Source organism: Neopelma chrysocephalum, unplaced genomic scaffold (assembly GCF_003984885.1).
Source record: "Neopelma chrysocephalum unplaced genomic scaffold, ASM398488v2 Primary Assembly neopelma1_347, whole genome shotgun sequence".
Lineage (NCBI taxonomy): Eukaryota > Metazoa > Chordata > Aves > Passeriformes > Pipridae > Neopelma > Neopelma chrysocephalum.
The window spans coordinates 3,980,234-3,993,391 of NW_020898011.1; the positions used below are offsets into that span (position 1 = coordinate 3,980,234).

At 40.0% G+C, this 13,158-nt stretch overlaps 1 protein-coding gene across 3 annotated transcripts in view; it reads left to right on the forward strand.

Moving 5' to 3' along the window:
- CACUL1 (CDK2 associated cullin domain 1) overlaps positions 1 to 12,708 on the forward strand; it is a 46,288-nt gene extending 33,580 nt beyond the window's left edge. For 2 of the 3 annotated variants that reach the window (XM_027705665.1, XM_027705666.1), the window contains 4 exons: positions 3,204 to 3,293; positions 5,525 to 5,663; positions 7,914 to 7,954; positions 9,031 to 12,708. In XM_027705665.1, coding sequence (XP_027561466.1) covers positions 3,204 to 3,293; positions 5,525 to 5,663; positions 7,914 to 7,954; positions 9,031 to 9,071 — 311 coding nt within the window. In that variant the 3' untranslated portion in view covers positions 9,072 to 12,708. Of the gene's footprint in view, positions 1 to 3,203; positions 3,294 to 5,524; positions 5,664 to 7,913; positions 7,955 to 8,523; positions 8,670 to 9,030 lie in introns of all 3 variants that reach the window. The other variant, XR_003537619.1, reaches the window with a different exon arrangement.
- Positions 12,709 to 13,158: the final 450 nt, after the last annotated feature.

Below are 13,158 nucleotides of genomic sequence, written 5' to 3' on the forward strand. Positions count from 1 at the left end.
GCCCAGGTTTGCTGGGGCTGTGCTGCCCAGGTTTGCTGGGGCTGTGCCCTGCTCACAGCTCTGGTGCTGCTGTGCATCCCTGAACAGCTCAGGGGCACTTGTGGAGGGCTCAGTGCCCTGGCAGCATTCAGCTTGTTCTACTGCACAATAATTGAAAGAATGAAGTCCCAAAGAGCACAGGTTGGACAGTGGGACACAGAGCTCCAGCACACGTTTGTTTTCATTAAGCAATGGGTTCTGCCTCTCTTGGAGACTGAAGAGCCAACAGCTGACTAAGGCCTGAGTTGTGGAAGCTCCTGGAGTTGCTTTTAATGGGAATATGGTTTATATTTTTTTAAAGTGCATTGTTGAATAATGACAGCTTTGAACACATCTGCTTAGGTCGTACTTATGTGTGATTTGTTAAAATAGCTTACTTTGAAGTTACTATAAAGGGAGGCAAAAAACCATTGTTTTGCTAACATGCAAAAGTTTCACTGTCCTGCCAGAAAAGTTACATCTTTGCTAAGCAAAATAAATCTGTTTTCAAAGGAATGTTGAGGGATAGAAAAAGATTTTTAGAACAGCTAACCTGTTAGTTTTTTCAAGTCAATCTCGAGTAATGACCAAGTGAATTTGAACTCTGCTACTCCTGGAACTGCTGGGGTCCTGGATCTTGCCCCAAGTTCCCCACTGTAATTAGGAAGGAGCTTGAACATTCATTGAAGGATGAGGTTCTTCAGTGTTCCTGTGTGATAACGGGGTAACTCGATTACTGCAGAGTACCTGAAGTGTTGCAGGTTCATTCCTCACTCCAATATAGTCCATCCACTGTTCCTCAGAAATCCTTGAGGTCATTTTGGGTATTGTGTCTTACCTCAGCTCAAGAACATTTCAGAGCTTCTTGTGTCTTTCTGCAATTAAAGCATTTCATCATGGGAATCCACACTTCTCTTCTTTGATTCTGCCAGGAGTTATTTTCAAGACTATTTGCAGGTTAATTAACTTCTTTGCATATTAGTTACTTACTCTGTAGAATGTGATGTTAGTTCATAAACACTGTGGAGGTGTTCACATATTATCACAGTGTCATTACCACTGTCATTCAGCTGAGGTTTAGGTTTATTCTGCCTCACCCCCCTCTATCTTTGTAAATGCTGCAGGTGGGAGCAGGTCTGTGCAACTTCTGTCTTTTGGGGTCTCGTTAGTTATGCTAATAAAGCAAGAGGCAAAACCTTAGAATTTGTTAGTCTGAGTTTTTTGTAAGATTGTAAAACAACAACAGAGGTGACTTCAGCATGTCTGGCACAGCTGTTTCTGTTCCTTGAATCTGTTCTCTCAAGAAGTAGTACAGGATAGAATGTCTGGGTTGGTGAACATGAATTTGTGTGCAGAGCACTTTTACAGCTTTTATCTGTTTACATCTTTGTGTCTAAACCTGGCATTGGGATCATTCAGATCTGTCCAAAGAGAGGAGTCTTGTTTGTTATTGTGGGAATTGTTCTGAAAACACAAATCCTACAGCAGTGCTATTCGTTCTGCAGGGATTGATGTCCAGCTTTTGGGAAACGTGTAGGCTGGGCTAGTTTACACTGTATGGTTCTTTAATTTTCTTTATTGAGAAATGGGAAATATATACCATTACCTTGTTATATTGTTGTTGAATGTGATACTGTCATGCTTGTGTTTACTGACTGTAAATCAAGAGTGATTTACATTTGCACTGTAGCAGGATATGTCTGCACTTGCAGAAACCAAGATAAGAAATGTTAGTGTCTGAAGCTGCAGTAAAGTGATGAAGTTGTTTTTGTTTTAAATAATTTGTTTTACATGTGTCAGGAATCTAATTTAATGTCTGTATGTAAAGAGCAAATTCACAGTTCTCTGGCCACTTTGCCTAGGGTGAAGTAGCCACAGTCTAACTAAAGACACATATTTTCTATGCACACACATTGTTTGGATTGTGCATTACTGTCACATTATAAGGCATAATTCCCATTTTATTCTGTGATTTGTAACTTAGTTGGCTGCCAAGAGACTGTGTGAAAAATCTTTAGGAAAGAGTCTGTTTGAAACATCTTTAGGGAAGGGGCTGTAAATATGTCATTACAATACAAATCACAGGCTCTCACACCCTCAAGGCTTCAGCTGAAATGAGCAAGCACTTTTAAGATGTCTCTTTGTGAAATAAATTCATCTATAACAGTTAAATATAACAACTTTGATTACTTGAAGGTTAGAAAAAATACTTTGTTTTGATTTCCCTGTGACATGAGCCACTTAAACAGCTTCAGAAAACATGCTACTGAAGACTTTTCTTTTTGTGGTAACTGCCATAGTGGCAGGTGCTGAAGCTGGAACTGGAGATGCTCTGAAGCTTAAAAAGCAGAATTTCTACAACTTGAACCCAAGAGATGTGCCCTTTAGGTAGAATTATAAGGCATTTCTCCTCTGTAATGGGTGTACAGAAAGGTCTCTGTATTGCTCAGTTCCTTTGTAGACATGAAAACTGAGAGGCAGCAGTTGGGTTACATCTTCCTGATTTCTTTCACTTCTCTGTGTCTGTGTTTCTGTAATTCAGAAAGCTCATATAAGTCATCATCAGGATAAAGGCCAGCTTATATCATAGTACAAGTTTTAAATGTGCTATTGCCAGGTTTTTGCAGAAGAAGACACAATTATTGCAATATTTACTACAGAAGATACCAAGAATGAGATTAAATTGTCAATTTGTGTTTAAAGGAACAACTTTTCTTATTTGATGTTTGCGGTTTTTACACTACGTGTGCACAGACTTTCAATCCATCCTTAGTTTTATGTACAAGGTTCTAAATGCTGTAGAGCTGGGATTTGTGGGTTTTCAGGTGTTTAACACCCTCAGTATGCGAGTGCATCTAAAAATAAATTGTTTACTTCAGTTCTGTGTCTGAATGCTTAGAGCCATTGCTTGCTGAATTTTGCCTAACAACTCCTACTGCCTCCAATGGCTGAAAAATAGGTTATTGCACATTTTTGTCATACATAATTTGAACAGGATAGTTCTATTTAGAGGTGTCTTTTTATTACTCTAGAGAATTGAGTTGTCAGGTTCAGATGGTTTTCTTTGTGAGGACATCAGATACCAAAAAAAGCACAGCTGCTGTGTTTTTGATGGAAAAATATATGTGTAAGAGCCTGTATTTCTTGGTTAGAAAAAATTGCTGATTCTCTTAATTTTGTTTCAGCTTTACTTTTGGAAGCTCAGTCAACACCGTTTCAAATAACTCCTTCAACCATGGCAAATATTGTGAAAGGCCTGTATACACTACGACCAGGTAAAAAGGAAGAATGCTTGTGCTAGTCTCATTCTGTATTTCCCTAAATATGTATTTTCCTATGTGTGTATGCTCTCTATTTAATGCACAGTTAACAAAAGAGTGTGTGTTGTGTTCTGTCCATCGTAATGCTCAGTTCTGCCCTGGTTCTTGTTGCCCATCTGACCTGCACAAGGTACCATGAGAATACCAAATACACTTAAAAATACCAACCCAACCCTCTGCTCTGGAGACAAAGGGCAGATCTGTATAAAGGAGTATTGAAATAGTGGAAGTTACATTGCAAGTGGCACTTCAGTCAGGTCTTTGGCATGAGGTGAATGACTTTTTCTTCCATGAAGCCATTGTTTGGTTGGTATTATTTCATGGAAGAAATAATTTAACTTGTGGACACATCATGACATCTTATGCAACAACAATGATGTTGAAGGGAAAATGGTGTTGCAGATTTTAATGAATTCTGTACCAAAATCTTTGGTTCTGTAAGTTTTGGAGAACTGAGCAGAGCTTTACCTCAAACATGTGTTTGAGGAGTTTTTAGAAACAGGAAGTGTTGAAAATATCCATGAATAAATGGTACCTGCTTCCCTTCCTTTTACAGTACTGAGAGTTTCTTCTTACCTTGGTGTGACTGAGAGAAAGGTTGTGTCTGAACTTCAGTCTGTTTTGGCTTTGCAATCCCCATTTATGCAATAGAAATGAGGATGGGAATCCTTTCCAATGGTCCTTAGTGCAATATTTAGCATGTAAGCCAGGAATGTGGTGGACCCTCCATTTACAAAATGCATGGATAAAGCACTTTCAGGAAGACCCAGATGATTGACTTCAGGTTATCACTTGAACAGATACACATTTGCTCTAATTGCCTGCTTCTCAAACTTCTCAGCCTTTGAAAAACCGAGGAGCTTTAATGCCATTCCAACCAGCAGAGCCCAGGATACACTTCTGGGTGTAGAAGTTCTTTGGTGCTGCAAGTTCTCGAGGGTGAATTCTGGAACCATCAGGGCGAGTGCTCCTCTTAGGTGGTGCTGCTGCCTTCCCCTGTGGGCTGTGCTCCATGGGGTGTGTCAGGGCTCTGGGAGCACATGGCTGGGAAGGAAAGCAGCAGATGTGGCCAGAGGAAGGTGCTGGGGATCCCAGCAGGGCTCTGAGCTGGCTGTGCAGGCAGGGAAAGGAGAAGGATGCTGATGTGCCTGCTGGCTGTGGGCTTGCCCTTCGCTTGCTCTTCTCTTATTTGCTCTTCAATTGAAAGTACCTAAAGGCTGTCAGGCTTCAAATGTTGCCAGAGAAGACTCTCTTCTAATTCCAGCTCAGCACTGGGGCCAGTCCTTTTTAATAGCTCCATCAGTGATCTGGACAAAGGGGTTGAGTGCTCCCTCAGTCAGTTTACAGACAACACCAAGTTGGGCAGGAATGTGGGAATGGGGATGTGCCTCAGTGAATAAATTTAAAAGCATCCCTTTTTTCTAAGTAAAGATTAGATTTAAGATGACTGCTACAACCTGTGGAAAGTCTGGCTGCAGTAATACCTAAGGGCTGTTTATTTTTCTCAGACCTTGTTATACAGTTGCTATAAAGCCAGTTTTCATCCTTTGCTCAGTCTCTTCTGTGTTTCTTATAATCAGCCGTGAAGCAGTTTTAAGGTAAACTGTCTTGCTCCTGTGAGGCAATGTTCAGTGCAGTGAAATTAAATCACATTTCTGTCCTGAAGCTGAACTAGTACAGGTTAGAATTGCATTTGTTCATCTAAGCTTTGGAAGAGCAGGGAGAGAAATGCATTATTTCATTGAGAATGGAGAATGGAGAAGCAGGGTTGTGTGATGACACTACTGTGCTTTTTAGAAGTAAGGCTCAGGTACATTTTGTGAATGAGTTTCCTGGAGTAAAGGGTCTACAAGTATCTGATTATCAAGGTGAATTTGCTGATCCTCAGTTGCCTGTCCTTGAGAGTGTCCAGAGACTCAGAAGGTCTTGTGAGATGCAGGAGGAACTGAATTTCAATTTGATGTGGATTCCTTTATCTACATGTAAACATCTGATTTTAGGTCTGATTATTTTGCTTTAAGACGCAATTTCTGTGGTTTTTAGGGATGGTTTTGGGTTTTTTCTTTCTTTTAATTCAAGATACTGATATGTATTTAAAATAGAGTAAAGTTACATTTGTGGAAGAGTAAAATTTTTACTAAGTATCTCTTCCACATGTTTTGTTGTTGCTTTCTGTCTTTTTACAGAATGGGTACAGATGGCACCAGCTTTATTTTCTAAATTCATCCCAAATGTTCTCCCCCCTGCTGTGGAATCTGAGCTTCAGGAATATGCTGCTCAAGACCAGAAACTTCAAAGAGAGCTTATTCAGAATGGATTCACAAGGTAATAGTTATTAGTCTTCAGTAGTGATTGTTCTGGACAGTGCTGCAATGGTAAAAATGGATACACCTAAAAATATTGAAGAAATAATTGAAGAGTTAATAAAAAACTTCCACAACTCAGTGGGTGTGTTTAGTGTCAGATGTATTTCTGGATTTCATCCCATGTAGTTTTCCTCAAAGGTAATCTCTGTCTTCAAAGCTTGGTAAATTATTGAGCTTCAAAGCTCTACTGTTGACCCAAATGCAAATGGAATGGTGTAGACTCTCCTTGTAAGGCTTTCTGTTGACTAAAGGAATTTTTTAGAGAGATATGCATAAAAATAAAGCCATAAGAGCTTGAGCTGAGAAAACTAGTGCATATGGCCCAAGAAATAGGAGTTTGACACTGAAACTGAGTAGGAATAGAATGCTGACAAAAGCATACAAAACAAAAAAAGGAACCATTTAGTTGTGTCTAACTTTCAGTCTTGCTAATTCTGTGGGTGCCTAATGATAGTTCTGCTTACGAGTGCATTTCACCAGTTTCACAGTTCTTAGGGAATTAAAAATGAGGTTTCAAGTTGTAACAGTCTAGATCCACAAAAGCAATCGGTTTCAAAAATGTTTTTCTTCAGTTCCCTGAAAATGAGAGGCTTTGTTAGCTTGGCTGTGCAGGTCTTTGGCTGGTTCTGTCAGGAGGAGACTATAAAAAGCTGGGAGAGGTAGTAAGGGACACTGACCATTGCAAAGACTAAATGCCTACGTGGTGCTGTCTTTGTTACAGACCTTGTGGGATCCTCAGGATGTATTTTAGCAACTCCTGTTTTTATGCGGAAAGTTCTCTGACTGTGGGACTAATGCAAATTTGTAGGAAACAGTTTCTGTCCTGTGTGATAGATGTGGGCAAAGAAAAGAGTAGGGCCTGAGGACAGTCACACAAGCAAGAACTGAGTAAAGGTTTCTGTGTCACATATTGTTTGCAGAGTCTAAATTCTGACTCTTCTTTTTGGCTTTCTGGAGGGTGGGATCTCCTGGGTGTTGGACATGTGGAGAGTTTTGGTGTGCCCTGTAGGTTTACAAAATTGCCCCCTGCCCCAGCTCATACTTTTGTGTAACTGCTGTTTCTATGTGGCTTGCTTTCACTTTAGGAAATAAAAATGCAAACTAAAACTTTGCAGAGGAATAACTGATGGATGGCACTGAGTCTCTGATGAATGTGTTTTGCACAGTCTATTTTATGGGGTTGTGCTGTGGGTGAGTCAGTGCAGTCTGGTAAACATGGGGGTTATATAGTGTTAGATTCGAGTGTCATCACTGAAGGGACACAGGCAAAAGATATTACCTCTACTTCAGTTTTATTTGCCACATGGCATTTTTCAGTGGTATTTGAAATGCATTTTGCCTTGAAAGGTATTTCAAGATGTAATATGCTTCTTCCTGTTATGAACATAGGTTATGCTTGTTTATGACTTGTCAGAATTTTTCTGAGGTTATATTCCTACACATACAGATGTATAAAAAGGCTTTCTCTTTTATCAAATAGCATGCCAAGTCTCTTCTGGGTTAGTATTAAATGTCATCTTTTCTCCTTTAATTGTGCCAGAAAATGGTGATGTTTTTGCTGCTGCTACAATAACCACAAGGAACACAGCACAGTGAGGTGTCTTCAGCAGCATTAATTGCATGTCAGGCTCTAGTTGAAGAAGTCAGTTTATCACCACTATTAAGTACTAAAATCTGCTTAAAGAGCAAGTGTTGTCAGCTCAGACTTGCCCAGAGTCTGATTGTTGGGCTTTGCCAGGAGCATCTTCCCTTTCAGACTGATAGATACAGAGTTTTTCACGTCGTTTTATAAAGTTTGGTTGAGGAATTTGAATTAAGGAACACAATTTTATGTGTGACTTCAGACCATGCTGAATATGAGCAGTTTTTCTCATCTGCATTTTCTGAAAAATTATCTTATGATATCAAACTTATTATCCTCTGAAATCTGTAACAAAAAGGTGAAATAATTTAATCTACAAAATATAGCTTTATCCTTTTGTTTTAGTAAATTGACAATCCTGCAGTAGTGTTATTGTTACTATGTTTGCATTTTGTTTCTAAATCTCTACAAGTTGATGATTGTGCTGAGGTATTTTGCTGTTGTTTTGAAAACCATCAAATGGTTTGGGTTGGTGGGGACATTTAAAGGTCCAACCTCCCTGCAATGAGCAGGGGCATCTTTAATTCAGGTTATCATGAGAATACCTTTCTCTCCCTTCTTTCCCAGAGGTGACCAGTCACGCAAGAGACCTGGAGAAGAGCTTTACAGTGAGTATCCATCTGCTCCTGCCCTCCAGGTTGGGACTCAGGTGGTGGTGGACTTGTGGGTGTTGAGGGTGGTGAGGTGTCAGAGGCTGCATCTCCACGTGTATCCAGCTGCCTGCAATGTAACCTTGACCACGCCAAGGAAAAGTCCAAATTTCTTGGATCTAGAGTCTGGCTGGCTCTGCCAGAGTCCCACAGCCACTCTCCTGGATACTGAGGCCAAGATACTTCCACTTGATTTAAGTGGAAGCCGAGGTCTTGAGGAAAAAGAATGTAGTTCTCCCAAGTCTCTGCCTGCTCAGGGTACACGTAACAGGCAATGCTATGAGCCAGTCCACCTCTAAATCACCCACTGGTGATGTGTGTTTGTGACTCTTGGCAGAATGGAGAGTTTGGAGGGTTGTGCTTTTCAGCTTGGAACCCTCAGAGATGCGTCTGATGCAGCACAGGATCCCCTGCCCTGGGTTACTGCCCCAAAGGCAGTGTGGAAGTTCTCTTCTGCTTGTAGCTGAAGCCTCTTGCTGCATGATTAACTGTGAGGTTCTTCACTTTGTTCCCTTAATTTCCTCCAGTGTAGGAGAAGAGACACAGAGAGGAATTGGTTGCTCTACTCCAGGCAGCCCTAATTTGGGTGCAGTTGGTCAAAGCTCCTATCTTCTGCTCATCTTCTGTACTGACCAAGCATTTGACCAGGAAAGACTAGTCCTGTACAATCTAGGTTAGAACTGAATTACAAGGCCCTGATTGTCATTAAACATCCTTGGGGATTGGGGAATAGTATCTCTTGTGGGACTGTTGTTAACTTTTGTTCCTTTTATGGCATTCTTTCCACCAAGTTTCCTCCTGTGCTTTCAGCTCAGTGTGTTGGCTTTATTTCTTACCATGAAATGCCAGACAGTTTTGTGATGAACTTTTATTGTAAGCTGAAATGAATGAATGGACATTTATATGGTATATCAGCTTCTCTTTATGCTGTTAATGTTTTGCAGGCAATGCTGTATTTTTGGGGAATGGGGGCAAGGGACATAATGTGGAAGTTTAATATGAGAGAATTTCTCAAACTTTTTCTACAATTTCAGGTGGCTCATCAGCTTGTGCAAGCTCCAGGGGATACAGATAGTGAACATACTGGATCAGCTTCTATTCCCAGCCAGAACAGACACTGGAGGAGCACAGATGGTATCTGGAGCCTCCTTTGGCAACTGCTGATACTCCAGCTCTGACACGAACTTTGCCTCAGAGAAGAGTTTTGGACTTTCTTCTTTGTACAATGTCAGTTGCTGCTACAGTTGGGGTGACTTTGAAAGACATGATTCCTTGGTCTGGCCTGTCAACAAGTTCATGTTCTGCGACTTCTGTGAGGAATGCACCTTGAAAAACAATCCTTTCAAAGCGGAAATGGGCAGCCGAAATCAGCAGCTTCCAAAAGCATTAGAATGGAAGAATCCTTTTTGCACTCTTTTCTTAATATTAAGGACATTCTTAAAACTAGTTAACACGTCAGTGTATTAGTTTTTGAACTTCAAGTTATTTTCTGGAGCTTCTACTTAATAATAAGAATAAAGTTACATTATTTTGCAGTAATTGTTTGTTAGTTTAAAAATTGTCACCTTTTAAGAGTTGGTCCCTTTGTCACCAAAAATTGGGAAATAAGCTCTCCAACCAATTTGGTAGGTTAGAAAGCCAACATCACTGTATTACCAGTGCTGGGTGCATGGGGATTGCTCCACAAAGCATGCATACCAGCAGCCTAACAGACCAGCTTATATTCATGCAACTAATCCATATTCATCACATTTCTATTAAATATTCATTACATTTCCTGAATACATCCATATATGCTAATTATTTCCGTGGACTTATTTGGATGTGGTTCCAGATCTTCTAATGAATCTTTTCTCCTTGAGAATATCTCAAATATGTGGTCAGGTTATAATGTGCTTCTCTTATCATTCTTTGCTCTGACACACAATCCTTGTTCTCAAAAGTTAAGACATCTGCTGGTTCATATTGATCACTGATACAGGTAAATAAGGAAGCAATAGCTGGCACAAGACTATTAGTCATAGATGTAGGAATCAAACACTGTTTTACTAAGGTTAAAAGAATTTTCCAACATCTTCCCCCACTGCTGCATAGACTCCTTTTATAAAAAAAATATAAGTTGTTCAGTAACACCATGTAAATGTATCTTCTGTCAGGGAGTTTTCAATTCCAGATTTTTGGTTTATCTCTTGTTTTGTTACTTGGTATTTTGAACTCTGTTTTCCTATGTGTTTGTACTCTGTGCCTTCAGCTTGAGCACTTTGCGACTTTATAGACCATATTTTGTTACTGCAAAATGTGTTCTTGAGGAAAAACTTGATGTGAACAAACATGCTGCAAAGTTGCACTTTTCTCTTGCATTAAATAGGAAGTGAATTTAAGGAGGAAGGAAGAGAAGTTGAACCTGTCACCATCACTAATAGTGACTTGGAAGTTCGTCCCCTTTTGTTTTTCATGTGTATTGGTGTTTAATGCAGGGACCAGCTCTTGTAGAACCCCCTCACTGACTTTCCATTGGCTTCAAGAGTTGGACTTGTGGGTCCCTTCCAGCTCAGAATATTCTGTGATTCTGTGATTGCACAATTGCAACAGATGGAGATGGGAATTCCAGACTGAATGAAATACTAAGATATGGTTTATGCTGTGCTCTGTAAAACACTGTGGGCAGAATTCTGCAGTCTGGGAGGTCTGCAAGGTCTCCCTGAGCACAAGATTTGCACTGGGTCGATCAGCAAACTACGGTACCTGTCCCAAGGTCACTTGGTGGCTCCTGTGCCACCTCTCCTGTGTGGGGAGGAGCTGTGACAGTGGATGCAGCCAGAATCAGGGATTTGAGGAGTGCTGTAACGTGTGCATGTGAACCCATCGGCCTCCTGCCTCCAGGCTTGTGTGAACTCAGCCAGAGATCCAGCTGGACACAATTCCAGGAGATCAGGCCTGTGGTCTGTGTCCTAATCATTGTGATGTAGGTTTTAATCAGTAGTATGGCTAATGCAGCTCTCTCATGAGGGGATCAACATACTTGAAAAGCAGCTTGACTACAGGGTTTGGGTTTTTTTCGTTACTATGGATTTATTTTTTTATCACCTTTAGTTATGAAGAGAAATGAGTTGGTAATACAAGGTCTTTCTGAAGCGAAATAAAAGTTTGTTCTGTTTTGTCTGGCACAACTCTTATGCCTGTTTAAAGAAAAACGAAATACCAACACAGCTCCTTTTATGCTTGCATGAGTTCATCACAAAATGCAGGAAAAAAAAATAGGTGCGGCAGGGACAAAGTTTCATTTTCTTTTTTTTTTTTTGTATCTAGACTTTGTGTAAGTGAATTTAATTCCATCAGTGTCACATCATCCATTTTGGCAATGCTGTTAATTTTGAGGGTGGGGGGAAAGAGGAATGAAGATGACACTGCTGGGATTGACAGATTCAAATCTGGTTTACATACATATTTCTTGGTGTATTTGCAAAGCCTGATTGATTTTGAGGAAGTTTTTCTTTCAAAATTAAAAGTGAATGCTTTAGTGGTTTTATTTCTGTGTAGAAGAATGCCAGCAGTCTGATCTCATCCCCAGTGGTGGAAAACCAAACCACTCTGAGTAGGGATTTTCAGGTGTTGATAGTGTTTGCTTCAACTTTGCTACCAGCTACTAAAGTTGGAGCAGAATTAGATAAAATCAGGGGGGCTGAAGATTTTGCTGAATTATGCTGTGGTGAAGTTAATGAAGGCTAATGGGGAACAAAAATGATTTGCCAGCTTCCAGGTCTTTTAAGTTTTGGCTTTAAACAAAAATGAAACCTCTGATAGTGTCCTTAGCTTTAAAAATCACTGTCTGCTGAAATGGCAATATTCTTGAGGTAAGAATAGATGCATTAACCTAATTTGGTTAAAGTTTGTTTACAGCTTTGTTACCATCCCAGCTCACATAATACAGTAACCAAGCTCTGTCATCTTTGTCAGGTGATCACAGTTTTCCTCTGTTCTCAAAGTGGTTTTACTGGTTCAGGTTTGTAAATAATATGCAGTGCTTTTGCTTCGTGTTCGAGGCAAGGGTTTCACAATCATTTTACAGCACGTTATTTCTGGGACAAACTTCTAGAACAATCATTCCATGAAAAGGTAAAGCTTTCCTGGCAGCACTTTGTGTGCACTGAGTAGTGCTTGGATGCTTCTCAGTCCTGTAGCATCCTCACCACTGGCCACCTACCTGAGAAATCTGTTTGTTAAGCTCTGTGATGTTGTAAATTTGGCATTACAATTTTACAATTCCTGTATGGGTTGGCATTACCAACATAATGCTGAAATATTGTTTATCTGTTGAAGACATTATCATTGTGACTGAGCATGGAACAGAATACAGCATTCTATACTAAATTATTTCGTTTCTCTGTAAACTTGCATTTTACTTACAGTTAAACTAACTGGGCCAACTTGAGCATTGGTACTGTAAAGCCACAATTACCAACAGCATGATCCTAACTGCAGTATTTCATTTAACCAAATAACTTGTGGTGAATCCATTGCATCTGTAGCTTACTCTGTTAAGATTGAGCAGTAAAGTTGGTTATACAATGGGTGTCCTCTCTATGTTGCACTGGTTCTATAGCCAAACTTGCCACATTAAAATATTTTTAGATTAATTGCATTTCTTGATTTGAGAAGTTGAAATATTGAAGTTCATCCTGCTGACTTCTGGGATGGTTGGCAATTGCCAATATATGGTCAAAATGGTCTTTGATACAAATGATAGGGTGGGGGAGCTCACTAGAAAAGTACTCAACTCTTCTTCAGCTGGATCTCCTTTCTGCAATTGTTGGGGAAGTGTTTACAGATGAATAGGTTGAAGAAAAAGTTTTTGACTCCTGTCATTTGATAGAAATATGATCAGCCAGATTCATCCCTTTTAATTCTTCCCCACAGATGTGATTATTTTATGCAGGATAAAAAAACCAAACAAACCCCCAAGAGCTGCAAAGGCTGTGTTTTGAGTGACTGAAAAATGGTTTTTGTGTGCACTGTGACAACCCCAGTGAAAGGACTATTTTGTAGAACTATGGAATAAAAACCCACTGCTTCAGTTTGACTCCTGTCATCAAGCCAACTCCAGCAGAGAGAAAACAAAGTTTGGGGTTTTTTGTTTGTTTGTTTTTGGTTTGGTTTTGTTT